Source organism: Gobio gobio (assembly GCF_949357685.1).
Source record: "Gobio gobio genome assembly, chromosome: 17".
Classification (NCBI taxonomy): Eukaryota; Metazoa; Chordata; class Actinopteri; order Cypriniformes; family Gobionidae; genus Gobio; species Gobio gobio.
The window spans coordinates 15,370,256-15,392,691 of NC_137110.1; the positions used below are offsets into that span (position 1 = coordinate 15,370,256).

A 22,436-nucleotide genomic window follows, 5' to 3' on the forward strand; every position below is an offset into this window, starting at 1 on the left:
GCTAGGCGGAGTTGTAGAACAAGATTCTTTTCTTGACGTGGTTTGATTTGCGCTGTGCCTTACCGAAACGTGTTACACAATTGGATAGATGTGGTCCAATCATAACCCTCTGTTCAAATGACATATTAGATCGACAGGCGATCCATCCAATCGAAACGCGCTTCCGTATGTCCTGTATCAGTTGTGACGCGAACAGTTCACAGTTGAACCAAGCGTTTACTTTCTAGTATGGTGTATTTTTTGTTTTGTTTTTTTGTTTTATAAAAGCGACACCATTTAGTGTGGTGAATGTGTGTCACTGTCCACAAAACAAACTGACAGGGAGTAGATCTTAAAGCTAGGAGGTTGGCCAATTATAATATGAACCGGCGCCCGCCCCCATAACGTTACCTCTCGGCTGGACTTGGGGAACATTCAGTTAACATAGGAAGCATTTTGCTAGTTAGCTTTAAGTAAAGCGTAATATTATCTACCAACCTAAATTTGCATGTGTCCGATAATAGTCAGGACATGATTTTGGTTTCTGGTTATGCTATCGAATTTCATGGATTTAAGTTGAAAACCATAGCTTTACTGTTATGCTAGCTCTCTGAGTTGGACTGAAATGGCCTCGGAGCCGAATCTTGCCGTTTTTTTTCACTTCTGTTAAGAAGGAAATCAGCTGTCTGGTAAGATTGTGACTGTTTACCTTATCTTAGCTTAGACGCTAAATTATATTTCCTTCCGCTGTAACCATGACAAAGCTAACTTTCTTGTTTTCAACTTTTTTTTATTATCAGAAATAAGCCAAAAATAAACAAAATACAACTAATTTCGTGATTACAGAAGTTGTATGCCCTTCAATAATAACAAAAGCAACAGATGTTGTATTGCGACTTTATTTTGAACAGCTGTTAAGTTTGTTTTGGTATAACTTATTTAATGTGTTATCTCGCGGACCCCCTCGTTGACGACTGAAATCCCTGCATATTGAATATTTTAAGTTTATGAATAAACCGTAGGCTATTGTCTCAAGTATAAAAGACAAGTTGGTAATTTGTTAGTAATTAGTTTATGCCTGACTGTGCTGTGTACTATGCCTGACTGTGCTGTGTACACTTGTAATTTCCTTAAGTAAATAATTTGAATTCAGTAGAATTTGTCGTGTAAACACTCGGCTTTCTTTAGGTGTATCCTGGTATGACGACGTATGCTGCTCTATAGCTACGTTGTTTGATCTGGGGTTTCTTTTTTGGGGGGGTTAATGATTTTTAAACACAACCAGATGATAAGTGTGATGAATACGGAGCCATCCTCTGCTCGCTGTAATTAGTCTTCCTTGTGTCTCTGTCTGTGTTCTATATAGTCACACTAAGGTGAGTCTACAGAGCTCGTCATGAAAGCTCTCTTTACGCGCTCCGCGTTCTTCGTGGGCTTTCTGGTGGGCACGTGCAGCCTGTACCTGCTCCTGAGTCATGTTGGGTTCACGCGGAACTCGGGTTTTCGCGAGTACGAGCCCCACGAGAGAAGCCTGCTGGAGATGATAGAAGAAGAAAACAAGAACTGGAAAAAGGAGAGGTCGGCTCTCTTCAACCTTAACCATCCGCACCATACAGGTAAATACACTGTAGAAACAAATGGAGATTTTGCAAATAAAAACAAGTGTCTTATAATTAGCAAAATCGTAGTATAATAGAATATGCAAAAAAAAAAAAATAGAATATAATATAAACCCTGTGGCCATAAACGGAAGCGGTGTATTAAATATGTCATTCGCTCAGAAACAATCCAAACCTGTATGTAAAATGTGGGTGTAGGCAGAATGATAGCCGCAGTCTCAATTTTCTGACATTGTATGCAAAAAAGATGCAGTGAATGTGAACGGTAGAAAGTCAGGTCATACAGGTTCGGAACAACACGAGGCGAGTTTAGGTGAACTGTAACGTTAATAACACAAAGGAATTTGAATGTCTTATATACATCTTTTATTTTTTTTAAAGCATGTTTATTTTAGATGTGTGTATTTGACTGGAATAACTTAAAGGTCCCATGGCGTGGATTTTTAAATTATTTTATAATGTTTCCTGAGGTGTACTTATATTGTTAGTATGATTTTTACATCATAAAATGTTATAATTTAGAATTAAATATGAACAACTGATATTAGCCCTCCGATATACTGATATATCCTGATATTAGCCCTCTGACTTGAATGCTCTGTTTGAAGGGCAACTCATTGTTTGTGGCAGTGCTGTCGAATCCATATCGTAAAAGTCTGTTTGTAAAGCCTATGCTGACATTGCGACTAAAATAAAATGAATCCATTTTCTCTGAATTCTCTGGGCTGGCAAAACAGAGGAAGGGAAGGTAACAGATCGAGATTCCAGATCGGCTTGTCTGAGCTTTCATTTTCTAAAGGCAGAGCAGGACACCCAGGGCTTGGTTTACACCGTGGTTTACACCTATCAAAAGCCATATACAGGCTAGCGGAACTCATATTAATGTTAAAAAACCTCATAAAGTTATATTTTCATGTTATGAGACCTATAAATGGCACTAAAGTAATGACATTCCTTGTGCCGTCATTTCACCTGTTATGCAACCTATTTAACAAAACACCTGTACAAGCTGTTTAACTTGTTTTGCATTGTATCATTGGCAGAATATGAAAATATCTGTCTGTTGCTTGTTAGTCATGCACATTTTTTAATTGTGTTAAATAAGTTTGTCAGATTTTATAATCCACAAATAGCAAGTATTTCAGTTTGCTGATGGTTATTGTAATGACACTGTGAATGCATTCCCAGGAGAGGTGTGTTAGACAGGGAGAGCCAGTTGATGAATGCAGTACTTAAGCTTTATTATACCCTTTTATTGATATGATTTGTGGATATAACTTTCCACCCTGATGCCACAATGGAACTAACAGTTAGCCTGTTCCATTTGAGCTTTAAGTCAATTGTTTGCATGCCAAGCCCTCTTTTTTAAAAAAAAACTCTTTCTGGGCATGTATTTGTGTATTGAGCCTGAAGAAATGGACTTTACTCTAATTTGGGATTGCATCTAATGTTTTGTCCTTGTTAAAGTGTACAGAAAGGTTTTATCGCCAGCTGGTTATCAATAAACTACCCCAAAAGTAATAAAATGCAGACTCAAAATTTTATGCATAAGTAGTTAACAATTGAAGTAGATGATGATGATATTCTATACTTTTATATAAAACAATTTCTTCAAAGTTTATCAACATTTTTAAAGATGCCTTTTTGCTTTGACTAGTTTGTTTTAAAAGGTTCAGTTTACCCAAAAAAGAACATTTCTGTCATAATTGCCCCATCCTTGTTGTTGACAACTGAACTGAAGATATTTTTTAATGAAACCTGGGAGATTTCTGTTCCTCCATTGAAAGTCCATGCGATAAAGAAAATTGACACTTTATAAAGTTGCTAAAAACAGTAGTAACGATATGAATCGAGCAGCTTATTCCAAGTCAGCATATATAATTTTATTCACATTTTATTTAGCATAAATGGTTGAGCTACAGTTTGACAAATACATTTTTAGTATCATTAAAAAAAGTGCTACTTAGTAGCATTTGACTTTCTTGGGTTTTAATGTATTTTTGTGAGTAATCTTTGACTGTCTCTTATAGGTGAGGATGGCAAACTGGCTGACGCTCTCTATAAGCGTGTACGCATTCTGTGTTGGGTTATGACTGGCCCTAATAACCTTGAGAAAAAAGCTCGACACGTGAAAGCCACATGGAGTCGCCACTGTAACATTGTGGTCTTCATAAGCTCTGTAGATGACCCAGATTTTCCCACGGTTGGCCTAAACACCAAGGAAGGTCGGGATCAGCTGTACTGGAAAACCATTCGTGCTTTCCACTATGTCATGGAGAAGCACGGGGATGAGGCGGACTGGTTCCTCAAAGCGGATGACGACACTTATGTGATCGTTGACAACCTGCGCTGGATTCTGGCCAGCCACTCTCCAGAGGACCCTTTGTATTTTGGCCGCCGGTTTAAGCCTTACGTAAAACAGGGCTACATGAGTGGTGGCGCTGGCTACGTGCTCAGCAAAGAGGCTTTAAGGAGGTTTGTGGAGGGCTTTCGCACCAAAGTGTGCACTCACACTTCCTCAGTGGAGGACTTGGCTATGGGTCAGTGTTTAGAGAAGGTAGGCGTTGTGGCAGGAGACTCCCGAGACACCGTACAAAGAGAGACATTCCATCCTTTCGTACCCGAGTCCCATCTCACTGGCTCATTTTCCAAGAGTTTCTGGTATTGGAACTACTGTTATTACCCCATTGTGCAGGTGAGTCTGAAACTCATACTATTTAAATAATATGTCATTACTTGATCTTCCAGTGAAATGACAGACTTCTCAAATCATTTAGTTCACATAAACCCTCCCTTTTCTTTTTTACAATTGACTGCAAGTTTGCATTCAGATCTCCCTCCATCCAATCTACAACCATATATAACCAAGATCCCGGCCTACATTTATTCAATAATCAGTTTATCTTGGTTGTAAGACACCATATGAAAAAAAAATATCTGTTGCTTCAGATCAGTCTCTTATGAAGTTCCCATTAAGATGCTCTCTATGTAGACGGGGAAGTGAAGTTGAAAAGGTCTTCAGTCTGTCAATGTCTGCATTTAATGCACCCTGAGGGGTGATTGTCAACCTTTACAGACATCCTGTTCAAATAAATGACACACAAGAATATTGACTATGCAAGTGAGCATGAGTTTGTTTTGGCAGAGAACAAAGTCTATTGAGTACATCTGCGCTTACACAAGCACTGTGTCTGATGATATTAACCCTTAAAGGGGCTATATGCGTTTTTCTGAAATTTAAACTCGCGACTGACACCTGTGGCCAAAAATCAGAACTGCTCTTCCTTAACATGAACGCGCTTGACGTCACATCCGCAGACAGCGCGGGAAAAATCTGACCCGACAGAAAACAGGAAAAATAGGATACAAGCTTATAGGTGCACCCACTGTGAGCGGACAAGGTGTCGGTATGCTCATCAGGAGATGTTTGAGTCATAAATGGTAAAATAAAAAGGCTATTGTTACGTTTATTTTGGGGGAAAAGTTGCATATAGCCCCTTTAAATGCATACCTCGGGTCTTTAGCGACCCGAGACGTCATTCACTACGCTCCTCCTCATTCATTTTTTAAAGTTAGACATCAACCTTCTTAGTATTCCTCAATCAATCCATTTTAAACAATATATATAAAAAAAAAAAAATTATTATAATTGAATGCCTGTTTTTCCACTAGTTTTTTGTCAAAAAAGTCGCTAACGACCCGAGGTGTGTAAGATTGTACTTTTTTTTTCTGCACAATAATAAATTAATCTATAATGACAAAATAAGTGCAATTCGCCTTTATTCCACAAGGCGGCAATGTCTGATACACAATGATGAAGTGACGTTTCACTCATAGTGACCTCAGACAGAAAACAAAACAATAATATATATAATTTGCAAAACTTGAAATGGCTCAGCGATTTACTGCAGAGCAAGTACTGAACACATTCAGATATTAGTGTCACTGTCACTTATGATGGATCTGGTGGAGGAAGCTGTCAGTGATCAAAATATTAATATATGCGTGAGATCGCGAAATTAGCTTTGACGAGGATAGTGATGATGGTATAAAACATCTGCTCAAACTGAACCCTTACAAGCTCCAAAAGGTAACGAAATATGTTTTATTTTATTCTTCTGTAATAGTTACTCTAATATCAGGAGTTTTATATATTATCGCGACAGGTATAAATCTATCCATGTTAGTCATAGATCCGGGTCGCTAAAGACCCGAATATGTAAGAATGGTTGGTGAAACAGTCAAGCATTTAAGGGTTAAACACAAGAAAAGTCTAGCTCATAACTAATAGTTTATAAAGAAAACCAGTCATAAGTCGGACGGGTATGTTTGTGGCAATAGCATTGTATGGGTAAAAAAAAAAGATACAATTTTTCTTTTATGCCAAAAATCATTAAGGGCCAGTTGTTCAAAACATTTAATCTGGATCAAAATGATCTGTATTTGGAAATCCCATGTTTTGCTATCCAGGATCAGGGGGGAGGGAATTCAAATACTTTTGCGTTCTCTCAGAAAAGTTTCACGTAGCGTTGACCCAAGAAACCTTGCGTTCGCTCGCGAAGAACTTTTGACTGGTTCATCTCTTATAATTGATGAGAAGTAAAAAGTCTTATGAGTGATAAAAAAACACTTTAAATTTAATATAATATGTTTGTTTGATATTTACGGCTGTTTGGGGATTATTTTATGGCGGCTAAACATTTTTTTACTTTGACTGTAGGCTACCGAAAGGCTTAATAGGTAGCCTAATGTCTACTTCTAATGTATTACTTTAACAATTAGCCTATAACTAATCAAGAGCAAAATAAAATAATGTGTTTGTGTATTATATGATACAAATGTTGTATTTTTTGACCATTTTTAAAGTTTTACTACATTTTCTTCCTGGAATCCACCTTGAAATCCTACCCCCTGTTGGGATCAGGATAATCCTGTTTTTTTGGATCAAAGTTATCCTAGTCCTACTGACAAATTTTGAACAACATAAACTGAAGGTTTGATCTAGATTAAAACTAGGATTGGATTACGTGATCTAATCTGATTTCAGATTCCTTCTTTCCCTTTTTGAACAACTCATTTTCAAGATTTGATCCAATCTGATAACCAAAATCCAATCATCTTACCTTTGAACAACTGGCCCTAGGATATTAAGTGAAGATCATGTTCCATGAAGATATTTTGTAAATTTCCAACTTTAAATATATACAAATGTATTATTAGTAGTTATATCTATCGCTAAGGACTTTATTTGGACAACTTTAAAGGTGATTTTCTTAATATTTAGATATTTTTGCACCCTCAGATTCCAGATTTTCAAATAGTTGTATCTCAGCCAAATATTGCCACATCCTAACAAACCATACATCAACGGAAATCTTTCTTTTATTTCACTGAAAATCTTCCAATCCAGTTGGCTGCTAACTGCTGCTATTTTTATTGCAAGTCACTTTGAATAAAAGCATCTGCTAAAATGCATGATTGCAAATGTAACTATCTGATTTGTTATTGTCTGGACCGCTTTTATAATAATTTTATGTTCATTAGAGCTGCCTGAAAAAGAGTGATCCGTACATTATCATTTGTGTTTCACAACAAAGTAAATAAATTAATATTTATATATTCCTATATTAATTTGCATAATTCTCTATCTCTCTAAGGGTCCACAGTGTTGCTCAGACCTGGCTGTTTCTTTCCACTATATGGATTCGTCACACATGTACCTGCTGGAATATTACACTTACCACTTGCGTGCCTTTGGCTACAAATACCGCTATCAGCCCTCTGAACCCAGTGTTATACAAGACTTAAATGCTCCTGACCCAGACAAAGTGGAAATCGGAGACTCAGAGCAAAAGCAGGGGGTAAAAGCACATGAAGAAGAAAAAAGGTCCCCTGAACATGAAAAGTCATAGCCGATTTTTCCTCAGGATTCTTTAAAATCTTCTTCCAAAATAACTTTTTTTTGTTTTGTTTTTTTGGGGGGGGTGGGGTGGCTTTACCTTTTTGTCTGGGTGATATCTTTAAATGTATCCTATATTGTGCCACAGAAATGTGTGCATGACATGTCTGTGTGATTTAATGAACTGGTACAGTTTGAGAGGGTGTTTCTTTTAATAATGCATTTGTATGTGAATGTTTAAATATAACCTTAACCCTAACAGTGCAGAATGGTATAGAAGGTTAAGACATATAGGTGATTGTGATTGGGATGTGATTCATTTAGTCTGAGCCTGCCTTAACAGAATAATAACATGGTGTAAGAAAGGCTGCCTCTGCATTTGTTGTGCTTGGCATTCATTTGTGATTTTTATTTTTATTTTTATATTTTTATATATATATATATATATATATATATGAATCGTGTGTTTGCTCTGCACTGTCTAATCATAAGAACACCACCATGTATGATTTAACCGCAATTCCATAAGAACAAGGGGCCTTGATTTTCCTTTCATTTGCTCATTCCCTTGAATTAGTGCCTCTGCTCTGATCCAGAGAAATCATGCATTGCCATATGTCCCTGAACTGCGTTTGCGTATAGAGTTTAGGCAATATTTAAACAAAGCCGGTGGTATTGTAGTTTTTATAGCTTGCAAACATTCTAGCTACATCACTGTCAAATATCTTCAGCATTGTCACGTATCTTTGCTAAATTTGAATATGTACACACTACTTAACCTAAGATTGCGTCAATATAAGGTTAACCAGGATGTAGTCCTTCAACTGACACCCTTCCCTGGAAGTTTCTTTGAAAGAATACAGAATAGTACTCCATTAAGATCCTGTTGGCTGGCCCAATAGTTCATGAGCGCCTAGGGAAAAAGTAAAGGTAGATAAGATGGCTTAAGTTTACACTTTTTCATGCTAGAGGGAATTTTGGTCTTGTAGATGAGTGGCCTATTGTAACACACTGTGAAGCATGCAGGTTGTGAATTATTGGATTTTTCAGACCACATAATGCTTTATTTATATGACTGGAGTATGACTGTGAAGGTTTTTGTTTGTCTAGGATTGTCCTGTTTTTCTTGATTTCACACCGCTAGTGTGCCAGTTACTATCGCAGTCTGTGCGTGAGATTAAATGTGTTGATTTTTCAAATTTTACAATAATTCAGTTTCTTGTGATCTGTGTTTTATATTTCAATTTCTCAGTTATTTGTGTGTATTTGCTATACTTAAAGGGACAGTTCACCCAAAAAGTAAATGTCTGCCATCGTTTACGCACCCTCATGTTGCTCCAAACCCATGTGACTTGCTTTCTTCTGTGAAACAAAAGATATTTTGAATTTTTTGGGTCCATGAGATCCAAAAAAAAACCTGATTGGATTCCATTCTATGGACAAACCTATTCTTCAAAATATCTTCTTTTTTTGTTCCACATAAGAAGGAAAGACATATGTTTGGAAAGACATCAGGCTGAGTAAATGTTTTTTTTAACCATGCCTTTAAATGTGCTGGTGTTATTAAACTTTCCTTTTAATATAATGCACACTAAAAGTGTATTATTCACATTCACTGTCTTTTCAAGTATGGTAAAGCTGAGAGTTAAAGCAGGTGCTGCAGGCAGAAGACAATAATGAAGAAGGTTGTTCATCAGGGAAGAATGGCACTGGCAAATATTTTGACTGAAACGTGCCACAATTATGAAGGATTTCAAATAAAGTTTATTTCAATTAATAAACTTATTTGAACTGGAATTTTAATACAAATCACTGTTTCTTTTTGACCACTCGCAGCACAACATCAGTTTTGCATTTGTTGAAAATGATGGTTTTAAAGTGGTAAAATTATCCTTATTTTAATACTGGGTACATCTTGAAATTAAGGGAATGATTGTCGGGTTTGACTAAACATGAACAAGCTTTACTTATTAGTGAGTATCCAGTAATACATATGGTGTGAATTCTGGGAAAATCTCAGAAAAAATGATCTCTGCAGTTTTTCTGTTGTTGTCAAAGAGGAAAAGCACTTGAGTTTGTGCCACCCACTTCAAAATGATCTAACTATTTAAACAAGCAATGTTAGCTAAGAAATGTTTGAACATGCTCATACTTATCTTGATGATCTTCCTCAGAAAAGCTCTCTAGCTAGAATTCCTTTTTCTTGTTTGAGCAAAGTGTTTTGCGAAAGTGCGTTGACAAAGGAAGCCCATACAAATTTGCTTCTGCACTTTGGGAGATGTGTAGTGGATTATATAACGAAGAGGGAACCCAATTTGTCATAAAAGAATTCAGAACCATTCATAGTGCTAACATCAAAACCAGCAGGAAGTTGCAAACGTCCTTTCCAATCTTTTTAAAGCGAATTTGCATTTCTGAATTGATGCGTTTCATGCGTTCCCTTTTCTTTAATTCAAAAGTATGTTGGGGTTTTTTTCTTTTCTTGGTAGGGTCTTTTATGTACAAATGGAATCCTGTACAGTACTTTCACAGCAATCTTTAATTTATAAAAGAGTGTGTGAGGCAAATGTGTGACCAGAATAATTCAATGAGAAACAATAACCAGCATATTAAATAAAGACTTATTTTACAGTACACTGTTCTTTTTGTGTGTATGATATTCTCTATGAATAAATAAAGAAATAAAATATTTGAGCGTAGGTATATTTTACAACACTTTAAATAATTAATATATGTTAAAATTAATAAGAGTGTGGGTTCATTTACATCTGATCAACAAACAAAAAAACATCCTGTATCTGATTAAGTACTCGGAAACCTTAAAAGGGTTCAATGTAAGAATTCTTATCCTACATTAAAAAAACAACAAAATATACTAGAATGAAATTCACTTTCACAATAAACAAAAAATTATACAGCTCAGTTATTTTACAAAGAAAGAGTTTTTCTTCGGAATGGTATAATTCCATAGTGGATGAGATCTGGATAGATGAGATCAGGCTTCATACACCACAGCAAAACCTTCATAAAAAAATGTATATAATTATATACAGAAACCTCTGAAAATAACTTTTACTATGTTGAAATGCAATTCATCAACTCACCACAATAATTATTCTATGAAACTAGCAAATTCTCACCTTAACCTTCTGTCCTTTAAGAAAATGTTGCCTCTCCTCTCTCTTCTCCAAGCAGGAATAGCTGCTCAAACAAACAAACAAAAATAAATAATAATAATAATGTACTATAATTCTTCATAGTAGCCACTAGAGGTCAGTGTATTATCTGCACTGTTTTGTATGTCCTGTAGTCATACATCCTGCATTTTCAGCTGTTATACACGTGGTATATAGGTTTGTTTGCAACATAAATAGTCAGTAATTAATTAATGCAATCTCTTATTCCATTCACTCTTTCAGTTAACTCATGTTGACCACCATTCATTAATCTCTTACCAGACACAATGTTTCTCCGTCCTAACAGTCCAACAAAAATGTCATTCATGTTAGCTACAAAAGGACCAAAGAAACAAAGCTCTCATCAGTCTCTGACATGTTAATATTAAGATTAGGATCACACTGAAGCAAGATAATGAAGATCTTGGAAACTTACGTCTAAATGGTGAAATTGTGTCTCGATTTGTACCTGTAAAATAAAAGCAGCTTTAAATACCATTGACCTTGAATAGTTCTTCCGAAAATTGTAATTTACTCATCCTCATGTTGTTTCATTATTTTTCTGTGGAACAACATGAAGGTCAGTAAATAATGACATTTTCATTTTTGCACGAACTATTCCCTATTCTATTAACTATTAACTATTCCCTATCTTGTGAATGTGAAATAGGCCTACTATAAAAAGCGAATTGCATAATTAATATCATTCAGTCTCAAATTGTGTCTCACCTGCACTCCTCCTGCCCATCAGGCCGATGAAACTGTCATAATCGATATCATCATATCGTTTGTCATAGCGCTCAGATTGGTGGTCACTGTTGTCCTGTACATAACACACAAACGGGATGCTTCAAGAACTCAGAAAATAAATGTCTGACTCTCTAATGTGAATGACTCAGTAACATAAAGACTCCAGACTGTGATGATTATTCACAACTAAAAGTAAATGACTTGGGAACTGCTTTTCACAAAACGTGTGTGTGCGTGTGTACATGTTTTTCTATCCCAGTGGGTACTCAACCTGAATGCACACTCATCGGGACCGTGGGGAGAGAGAGAGCCTGCATGTGTGTAGTTTGTTAGTGTACACATGACTGGACCTCCGTTTGAGCCCATATTTAACAGTGAGATATCACATTAAAGAAACCATTAAGGTTTTAATGGAATCATGGTTCATTCTAGCCACCTCCATACATTCTCTCTGTATCAGTTACCGTATTTCCAGTATAAGTTAAATGGAAACAATACAGCAGTAAATTATTGAAATGTCTATATCACTTAAAATATACGTTGTGAATTGTGTCCTCCAATTTTTGCGATTGCTGTTGAGTAAACAAGTGACCACAATTAAAATACACTAGCATACATATGCTATTGTAGAAAAAGACTATAGTTATAATCTCTCTCTCTCTCTCTCTCTCTCTCTCTCTCTCTCTCTCTCTCTCTCTATATATATATATATATATATATATATATATATATATATATATATATATATATATATATATACATTTATTATTATTATTATTATTATTATTATTATGCTATTATCAATGTTTAAAACAATGGTGTAAAAAATCAGGATTGAATAGAAAGCAATAGAATAGAATGAATATAGAGCAGCATGTATATGAAATAGAACGCTTTTGTAAAATTATACAGTAGGCTACTGTTCAAAAGTTTGTTTGTTTGTTTTTTTTGGATGCACAAATTCTGTTCTTTTTAACTTTCTATTAATCAGAAATTGATCATTCGTCATCAACGATAATAATAAATGTCAGCATATGATTTCTAAAGGATCATGTGACACTGAAGACTGCAGCTAATGATGCTGAAAATTCAGCTGTCAACACAGGAATAAATTACATTTTAAAATATATTCAAATAGAAATTAGTTATTTTAAATTGTAAACATTTCACAATATTACTGTTTTTGCTGTATTTTGAATCAAATAAATGCAGCCTTGAGGAGCAGAAGAGACTTTTAAAAACAGTAAAACATCTTAGCCTACCGATCTAAAACTTTTGAACGGTATTCTATATTTAATTATAGCTATGCTTTACTGTGCAAAACTTAGTTTTAAATGAGCTAGTCTACTGACTTTTATTCACTGGAGTAAAAAAATGTGACAACTAGCCCCTAAACTCACTTTTTCCTCTCACAGAACAACAGTCCGTATAACAAACGAACGATATCATTTGAAAAAGAGTCGCTGGTTTAACATGTAGGCTACAGTACTTACTGTGAATGATGGGTAGTCGCGCGCACAGCTCGAGAGTCCCGGACTCGCGAGCAACAGCACCACATGGGAGAAGAGCACGAGCGACCAACTGCAGGACATCCTCAGATCCGCTGCTCTCCACACACCTGATTCAAACTTTATTTAGCCTATAAAATCCAAAACAATAACTTTGTAATAAATCTAAAATAATTGTATAAAACAGGAAGTAACAATGCCTTTAAAATACACTGAGATGAGCTGGTATTAAGGAGGGTGATGTTCAGGTTCTTCTCAGAGCTGTGTAAAGGCTCGCAGGTGCGCGCGCTCCTTTATTTGTAGTGTTCACGCGCTCCGCTCACACACGCGTGATCAAGCTGACTCTCCAATACGAACCAAATAATGATGCTAACATGTCCTAGTGACGCAAAGTCATTAACACCAGAGCCTTGACGTATTTGTGCGGTCAATTACATTACAACTAATCTCACACCTCATCTTAGTCTCTTGAGCTTCACATCATAAAATTCAGTTTTAACCTATACGCATAACTGATTTATTTCCCTCTCTAAGATTTGTGAAGCAGTGATGAAAACATGAAGAGTAGGTTATACAAGCCAATATATAATCAGACGATGGCAAATGGACAAGGTTTTTTTGCTCTGTATTCTGGTAACTCATTGAAAGGAGGTTTAGCAGTTTTTTGACTCAGAAGGACACATGTGTGATTGGGGGTTCAATGCTTATTATCCAGTGGGATTATGAGTCATCTATACTGGTCATTCCATTTACTCCATCTCAGATATGTCCTTCATCAGGACAAAGCTATCTGTAAGCTATAGAAAAGGTGATGCCTTGATTAAGATCTGTAGGAGCCTGATTGATGAATGCTTAGATGGCTTTAAAGCAGTGATGAAATGATTTTGTGGTGAAGTAATTACAGAAAAAACTAATGTAATTTCTACATGAAAAAGTTAGTTCAGGAAAGAATAAAAAAAAAGTAAATTCTACTTAATTCAAGCTTGTAGAAATTAAAGCGTAAATAAATATATCAATATATCAGACACAAAGGCTGAGAATCCAAACGCAGCTTTATTAAAGGATAATCCACAATCGTAGTCAAGAAACTGGCAAAAGGTCATACACATGCAAGCAGTCCAAACAGGCAATCAAGACAGGAGAGACAAGCAAAAGGGTAATCCACGGAACAGGCAAGTAATCCAAAACCAAGAGACAAGAAACCAGGCAAAACGCTCAGAAATGCAGTATTACAACAAACAAGACTTCGCAATGAATGACTGAGATAACCAGGCTTATATAGGGTGAGGTGAAGGTAATGAGACACAGGTGGATGTAATCAGGGATGAGGAGTCAGGGCAGAGAGTATTATGTTTAATGTAGTCCTTAGATGAAGTGACAGTCCGGGATGGATTGCCCTCTAGTGGTAACCACGGGCACTCTCATTTGTGATCGTGACATAGCCCCCCCCTCGAAGGAGCGGCTTCCAGACGCTCCTAACCTGTCCAGGAGGGAGGTGGAGCAGAGGCGGGACCAGGGGCGGGACGGAGGGCCAAGCCCATGGGGCGGAAGATGGCCTGAAGACTTAGGGAAGGCAGACAGCCATGGTGCAGAACGCTGGGTAACTGACCAGGATGGTGATGGCAGCCAGGGTGGAGCAGGCTGGACAGATGACCAGGATGGTGCAGGCAGCCAGGGCAGAGCAGGCTGGACAGATGATCAGGATTGTGCAGGCAACCAGGACGGATCTGGATGGACAGATGACCAGGATGGTGATGGCAGCCAAGACGGAGTAGGCAGGACAGATGACCAGGATGGTTCAGACCAGGCAGGCGGACTTGCAGGCACCCATGGCGGAGTAGACGACCACCACAGCAACGCAGAAGGGCTTGCAGGCACCCACGGCAGAACAGACGACAACCACAGCAACGCAGACGGGCTTGCAGGCACCCAAGGCAGAACAGACAACAACCACAGCAACGCAGACGGGCTTGCAGGCACCCACGGCAGAACAGACGACAACCACAGCAACGCAGACGGGCTTGCAGGCACCCACGGCAGAACAGACGACCACCACAGCAACGCAAACTGGCTTGCAGGCACCCACGGCAGAACAGACGACTACCACAGCAACGCAGACGGGCTTGCAGGCACCCATGGCAGAACAGACAACAACCACAGCAACGCAGATGGGCTTGCAGGCACCCATGGCAGAACAGACGACTACCACAGCAACGCAGACGGGCTTGCAGGCACCCATGGCAGAACAGACGACGACCACAGCAACGCAAACTGGCTTGCAGGCACCCACGGCAGAACAGACGACTACCACAGCAACGCAGACGGGCTTGCAGGCACCCACGGCAGAACAGACGACAACCACAGCAACGCAGACGGGCTTGCAGGCACCCACGGCAGAACAGACGACCACCACAGCAACGCAAACTGGCTTGCAGGCACCCACGGCAGAACAGACGACTACCACAGCAACGCAGACGGGCTTGCAGGCACCCACGGCAGAACAGACGGCTACCACAGCAACGCAGACGGGCTTGCAGGCACCCACGGCAGAACAGACGACTACCACAGCAACGCAGACGGGCTTGCAGGCACCCATGGCAGAACAGACGACGACCACAGCAACGCAGACGGGCTTGCAGGCACCCATGGCAGAACAGACGACGACCACAGCAGTGCAGACGTGCTTGACGACACCCACGGCGGAGCAGACGACCACCACAGCAGTGCAGACGGCTTGAAGACACCCACGGCGGAGCAGGCTGAGCAGGTGGCCCAGTCGGTGTCCTCTCTGGACTCGGTGCAGGAGACGGGAGTCCTCTCTGGACTCGGGGCAGGAGGCGGAGTCCTCTCTGGACTCGGGGCAGGAGGCGGAGTCCTCTCTGGACTCGGGGCAGGAGGCAGAGTCCTCTCGGGACTTGTGATGAGGGGAGGCGGGGTCCTCTCTGAACTCGTGACGGAAGGAGGCGGAGCCCTGTCTGGACTCGTGAAGGAAGGAGGCGGAGCCCTCTCTGGACTCATGAAGGAAAGAGGCAGAGCCATCTCTGGACGCTGGTCAGAGGCTGGAGCCATCTCTGGGCACTGGTAAGAGGCTGGAGCCATCTCTGGACGCTGGTCAGTGGCTAGAGCCATCTCTGGACGCTGGTCAGTGGCTGGAGCCATCTAAGGATGCTGGACAGAGACAGAGGACGTCACTGGGCTCTGAACGGAGACAGGAGACGCCACTGGGCTCTGGACAGAGACAGGGAGTGTCACTGGGCCCTGGACGTTTATTGGAGATGTCGCTGGGCTCTGGACGGAGACTAGGATGGGACTAGACGCTGGACTGGCGGGTACTGCAGGAGTGCAGTCACAGTGTTCTTCTTCCACAAAACCCACAGTAAATGCGGAGCCACTCAGTTGCAATGCAATTTCAATAAAATGTTCCAAAGTCCAATGAGGGTCATGCAAGGGCATGAGCGAACTGAGCGGCTCAGGTAATCCCCCTCAAAATAATACCATAAGGCATAGCGTGTCCATTGAAGTTAGCTGTGCCAGTTCAACAAAGTCCTCTGCATAGTCGTCGATAGGACGATCTCATTGACGGAGACACAGGATTCTTGCTGCTGGATTCATTGAGGCGAATGTAACGTTACTGCTCTGAGACACAAAGGCTGAGAATCCAAACGCAGCTTTATTACAGGATAATCCACAATCGTAGTCAAGAAACTGGCAAAAGGTCATACACATGCAAGCAGTCCAAACAGGCAATCAAGACAGCAGAGACAGGCAAACGGGTAATCCACGGAACAGGCAAGTAATCCAAAACCAAGAGACAAGAAACCAGGGAAAATCGTGACAGTTATAAAATTAAATTAAACTAAACTTTTCTGAACCTGGTGTTCCCATCATGCACTGGAGTTTTAATAATTAAAGGGTTAGTTCACCCAAAAATGAAAATTATGTCATTAATTACTTACCCTCATGTCGTTCGACACCCGTCAGACCTCCGTTCATCTTCGGAACAGAAATTAAGATATTTAGTTGAAATCTGATGGCTCTGAAAGTCCTCCATTGGCTCAATGGCACTGTTCACTCTCAAGACCCTTAAAAGGTACTAAAGACGTTGTTACAAAGACAAAATCTCACTACAGTGGTTCTAAAATAACTTTATGAATCGGCGACAATAGTTTTTGCGCGCAAAAAAACCCTAAATAACGACTTACATAGTGATGACGATTTCAAAACAAAGCATCATGAAGCTTCGAAGCGTTATGAATCACTGAGCCGAATGATGATTCGGATCGCGTGTCAAACCGCCAAACTGCTGAAATTTGGCGATTCAAACCGCTGAATCGACTCAGTGATTCATAACGCTTCGAAACTTAATGATGCTTTGTTTTGAAATCGTCATCACTATGTAAGTCGTTATTTAGGGTTTTTTTGCGCACAAAAACTATTGTCGCCGATTCATAAAGTTATTTTAGAACCACTGTAGTGAGATGGAGTTTGTAACGACGTCTTTAGTACCTTTTAAGGGTCTTGAGAGTGAACGGTGCCATTGAGCCAATGGAGGACTTTCAGAGCCATCAGATTTCAACTAAAATATCTTAATTTCTGTTCCGAAGATGAACGGAGGTCTGACGGGTGTCGAACGACATGAGGGTAAGTAATTAATGACAGAATTTTCATTTTTGGGTGAACTAACCCTTTAATAAGGTTGATTTTATCACTAGTAACTTTTAAGCCATTTTGTGACATTTGGAGTTCATTTTCTACTCAAAATGACACATTCATACTCAGAAACGATCCATCAAATGTTACCGTCACTGTGTATTGTGTACCAAATATTGAGATCTCTGTGTCCTGGTGCCGCATTACTTCTATTATATAGATATGGTATCTACACAATATCTATGTGATGTTTTATTAACAAATTTCGGGAGAAGCACGTTCAGATAATTAAACCTAATTAAACACAAGTGGAGCACCCTCAGATAATTCAACCTAATTAAACACGTGTGGAGCACATCAAGCTAATCGCTTTAATCAACGATAAGAGGTGTATATATACAGCATATTTACCTTCTTTCGTTGACCGTTTTTATTATTGATTTTAATAAACTCTTATTAGACGTCAACACAATCCATAATAAAATACAGTCTAGTTCTAGACTATCTCTATCACGGGGGGGATACGCTGGGTTCGGGCCAAAATTCTGAGCCCGGAGCCCTCCCCCGGGCAGCACGCCAAATACACATAATCTTTACTCTATTTAATTTGATGTAAGTGTGAACTCGTGAATGTGTAATTTACTTATATTTTTTGAAGTAAAGCATAAAAGTGTGGTTTAATTCAATGTTATATTTTTTGAGTAAAATATATTGCAAAGGAAACTTCAACTAAGTAGAAATGACTCAACATTTTACTGGCCTAATTATGATGACTTATTTTCTTTGTTCATTTTACTTAAATTAGTAAAGGAAGTAGAGTTTACTCAATATGTGAAATTTACTTAAGAAAATATGCAAAATTGCAAAAACTTGCCAAAGAAAAATTACGTAAATCTTACAAAAAAAATGTCAGTGTAGTTTTAAAATATAGTCTCTGAAATATTCTTTCCAAAAAGTTATAATGTCAAAAATGTTTTGCAGACATTTGACCTCTCGGTTTAATCTTCTTCTGTGTGACAGCGCATTGCTATTTTGAAAACTGAAAACCACTGCTCCATTGACCAACTCAAATCTGGTCTAAAATCAATAACGCAGTATTTTTTGTGTTATTTAAAAGCGTGTTATATGCACCTATCGTGTGCACAACGTGCATACACTCTGCTTATCTTTTATATATTAGGCTATATATTTTTCTTACTGAGATGAAATCATTGTTGACATTTGCCATCAGATGCCTCCATTTTAAACACTTCAGTAGTGAACGTGGTGTTGTGTTAATGAGGGAAAAAAAGGAAAACTAAATGAATAAATAAAAGAAAATTAATTTAGTCACCATGACAACAGTGGTTGGAATCACCACTAATTTCTTTCTTTCTTTCTTTACTCACTCACATATACGAACACATTCTACTTTTGCTGGTCTTTTTACATTAGATTAGGTTTTTTTTAGAGTATGAAATCCTACTAAATATATTTGCATAACGAAGCCCTGAACATTTTAGAGCATAATTAGTTTTTCAAATTATTCTTATTTCTCTCTTTTGATTCCTCAGCAAGCAGGAAAGCTCTTAATGATACACCAACGCGCTACAGTCCTCCTGAAGCCGGATTTGCTGTATAGAAGGGACGTGGAGCTGGAAAACAGGACTTTGAAGTGATTAAGTCTGGTTGTTTGCATTTAGAACAAGTAATTCTCTCAGTTCTTAACATTTCCATTACCATCAAAACAAGTGATTACTTTCCGATAGACTTGTCAGTGGACGTAAGAGTCATTCCTGAGACTGATTTGTTCCTGCATTTGTGTGCATGTGTTTGTTGAAGCGGACATGAAGCATTAGAACATTTCGGAAGTACACCCACACTCACTACAGTCCAGTCAGTGCTTCTCAATGGTGAATGACACCTACCATCTTTTGCTTACGCAAATAAACTCTCACAATCTCACACACAAAAACACACACACACACACACAGAGAGAGAGAGAGAGAGAGAGAGAGACTCTCTCTCATTTCCTTTCTTATAGCTTAATTTCTTAGAATTTGTTGTGTATATCTGGTCTCATTCAGTCACTAAATGTGGATTCATATAACTTACTTTTTTTAATCAGATTTGTCAGATTAGAATGAGAGATTGAATGCAAAGAACTTCAATGCATGAGCAGACATTGTTCTACCAGCTAAAAAAAATCACTGTCGTCATCATGATTTTTCCCTCTTATATTATTTACTATATCCAAATATGGCATTTACACTTATTTTTGGTATATTTTATATCTCAATGTCATTCAGCTAGCTTGCGTCCAACCCTCGTCCACCTACATACTCGCACACAAACACACCTTTGAGTCAGATCAAGGAGAAAATAGTGGTTGAATGCTTCCTCTGTCCTTTCAAACAACCCTTATTTTGAAAAGAAACTTTAATTGTCTGTCTCATGGTCAGTGGTCTTTGAAAGTGTAAGCATTTACAGAGTATTCATCAGACGTTGTGTCCTCATAGAAAATGGAACCCAAGGTGACCAGTTTCTGAAAACTTTGCAAAGATGATCACTTTCCCTGAATGACACGCATGTAGGATGGCATAACATGCAGCAGTGGGAGAAATCCTGAATTTCAAGGCTTTCACCTTAAATTAATTTCATAAATCCAAGGAATTTACCATGGCCATATTGCTGCTGGATACTTTACCCTACATATTAAAGGTTGAGCTGATTTAGGGGACTATTCAAAATGAAATTTACACAATATACTTACACAAGAGTTTTTTTAATATGTGAGTGTTGCTCATCATTTGGTTGATTCAGTAATAATGCATTACCCTGTTGATGCCCCTTCCTGAAGCTACTCCAATTTTGTGTATTATAACCATCCAATTACATCCAATTATAACTAAGATGGCCTTCAGTCCTACCTAACACAATTTACAACTCTCTGGTGTCCATAATGACAAATGTATATTGGGATATATTTGACATTTTCTCACACATGGACACACACAAAATCACCCCCCTTAATTGGTGATATGTTCAGTTCCTCTTAAGGATTTATTAACACTTGATATTGCACTGTGTGTGTGGATCATGGCATTGTGTGTCACATGTGACTCCCTTTCTGTTTTGGGCCAATAAATTGGCATGTGAAAATGAGAATCACACTTCTACATATTTCTTCTTGTACCTCACTCCTCCCACCCGTTTCTGTGTTTCTCACTTCATGAGAAATTATGGCATTGACGCTGGATCCATTAGCGAATTTTAATAAGCCCTACGTAACCAGACAACTCAGCATAATGTGTTAGTCCATGCGGGTGCAGTAAAAATGTTCAAATGTATAGGCTACTTACATAGGAGTCATAGAACACTTTAACGTGTATTTGTACAAATTTGGTATAAATAATTGTTGCGATGAAATAACCAACAACAACAAAAGTCCAGTGAGTTCGTTCTCGGATGGAAAATACTTGGTGGTTCCCAACTCTCATACTAACAGGGTGCTTGCCTTGGGGACACACGCACGTGAGAATGCGTTTATCCATTAGCATTTTGAACAGGAGCTTGTAAAGGGCCCAGTTCAAAACTCACAGGTCCAAGATTGGCCTTAACCCATTACCTTTTGAGTGTGTGATGTAGTAAGGGCTGTAAAACCCGGTCTTCATCTTGGCTCTCCGATGAAGCTATCATCTGATCCTCATGCCAGCGGCTCTGCATTGTACAGAGGCAGCATGCTGGTAACATCAGAGGGGGCTCTAGCCTTCACAAGGAAGGAGAGCCGCGGCAGCAGTGAACCATTTAACAATCTACGAACGCTGTCTCAGCATGCTCTGCATGTGAGACAGTGATCGTGGCCGTCGGATGAAGACAGGAAACAACCTCATCCAGAAACAAACGGAACTAAAAAGATGCTTGCCAACCGTACTTGCTCTTTTAGGGAAATTTTGCTGTACTTAAAGGGATAGTTCACCCAAAAATGAAAATTCTGTCATCATTTACTCACCCTCAAGTTGTTCCAAACCTGTATGAGTTTCTTTGTTCTGCTGAACACAAAAGAAGATATTTTGAAGAATGTTTGTAACCAAGCAGATAGAGCAACCATTGACTACCATAGTATTTTTTTCGCTACTATGGTAGTCAATGGTTGGTTACAAACATTCTTCAAAATATCTTCTTTTGTGTTCAGCAGAACAAAGAAATTCATACAGGTTTGGGACACCTTGAGAGTGAGTAAAGGATGACAGAATTTTCATTTTTGGGTGAACTATCCCTTTAACTGCACTCTTTTAGGATGGGGGAACCCACTGAATGTGCCCTCTCCACCAGTGAGAATGATCTCCGTAGCACACTCTTTCGTTGCTTGGTGATTCGAAGAGTGATAGCTGTGCAACCACACTTATAGCTCTGAAGCAAAAATCTCAATGAGTAGATGTATGCCTCTTACCCGTACGGGAGTGGTTCGGCAAAGGTGATTGGGGCTCCAAATTGAGACCCCATTTGTCAGTCGACATAACTTTATAGTGACTGACAGACACTGTTGGGGAGTAACTATACATATAACTAGATTATGCTATTTAATTACAAAATAAATATTACTATACTGTAATCAGTTACAGTTACTGAGAATTTTTTTTAAATTAAATTACAGTTACTTATGAAAATGTCAATGATTACAAAGGTGGTTACATCTGAATATTTACTGTAAAAATCTAGGATATGATATGTTGAATAATATTATATTCTGCTCTGTCTGTTTTTGCACGATGCCTCCTGCCATTTAAAGGCCGTTTAGTAAAGCTATGCTTGGTTCTCTTGTTTGAATGTGCAGCACACCACGATTACATCATTGATTACATCAATCCACATT

The 22,436-nt window shown here is 38.7% G+C and overlaps 2 protein-coding genes across 2 annotated transcripts; one reads left to right on the plus strand and one right to left on the minus strand.

Annotated features, from left to right (window-relative positions):
* Window positions 1–179: 179 nt before the first annotated feature.
* c1galt1lb (core 1 synthase, glycoprotein-N-acetylgalactosamine 3-beta-galactosyltransferase 1, like b) lies at window positions 180–8,702 on the plus strand. The gene is made up of 4 exons (XM_079840753.1): window positions 180–668; window positions 1,346–1,595; window positions 3,629–4,293; window positions 7,256–8,702. The coding sequence occupies exons 2-4, from the start codon at window positions 1,376–1,378 to the stop codon at window positions 7,508–7,510; spliced, it is 1,140 nt and encodes a 379-aa protein (XP_079696879.1). The 5' UTR covers window positions 180–668; window positions 1,346–1,375; the 3' UTR covers window positions 7,511–8,702.
* Window positions 8,703–10,019: 1,317 nt separating this feature from the next.
* On the minus strand, window positions 10,020–13,276 carry tac3b (tachykinin precursor 3b). The gene is made up of 6 exons (XM_079840754.1): window positions 12,917–13,276; window positions 11,403–11,496; window positions 11,110–11,142; window positions 10,953–11,006; window positions 10,638–10,698; window positions 10,020–10,518 (listed from the first exon to the last, which is right to left on the minus strand). Exons 1-6 carry the CDS (start codon window positions 13,013–13,015, stop codon window positions 10,500–10,502), a joined length of 360 nt encoding a protein of 119 aa, XP_079696880.1. The 5' UTR covers window positions 13,016–13,276; the 3' UTR covers window positions 10,020–10,499.
* Window positions 13,277–22,436: the final 9,160 nt, after the last annotated feature.

Excerpts from the sequence above, each read along its gene's own strand:
- tac3b (XM_079840754.1), bottom strand. The coding sequence starts at position 13,015 with ATGTCCTGCAGTTGGTCGCTCGTGCTCTTCTCCCATGTGGTGCTGTTG. Across the intron at positions 11,007-11,109 it reads CACAATTTCACCATTTAGAC|CTAACATGAATGACATTTTT; the intron begins GTAAGTTTCCAA and ends GTCCTTTTGTAG. Across the intron at positions 10,699-10,952 it reads ACGGAGAAACATTGTGTCTG|CTATTCCTGCTTGGAGAAGA; the intron begins GTAAGAGATTAA and ends TTGTTTGAGCAG.
- c1galt1lb (XM_079840753.1), top strand. The coding sequence starts at position 1,376 with ATGAAAGCTCTCTTTACGCGCTCCGCGTTCTTCGTGGGCTTTCTGGTG. Across the intron at positions 1,596-3,628 it reads TAACCATCCGCACCATACAG|GTGAGGATGGCAAACTGGCT; the intron begins GTAAATACACTG and ends TGTCTCTTATAG. Across the intron at positions 4,294-7,255 it reads GTTATTACCCCATTGTGCAG|GGTCCACAGTGTTGCTCAGA; the intron begins GTGAGTCTGAAA and ends TATCTCTCTAAG.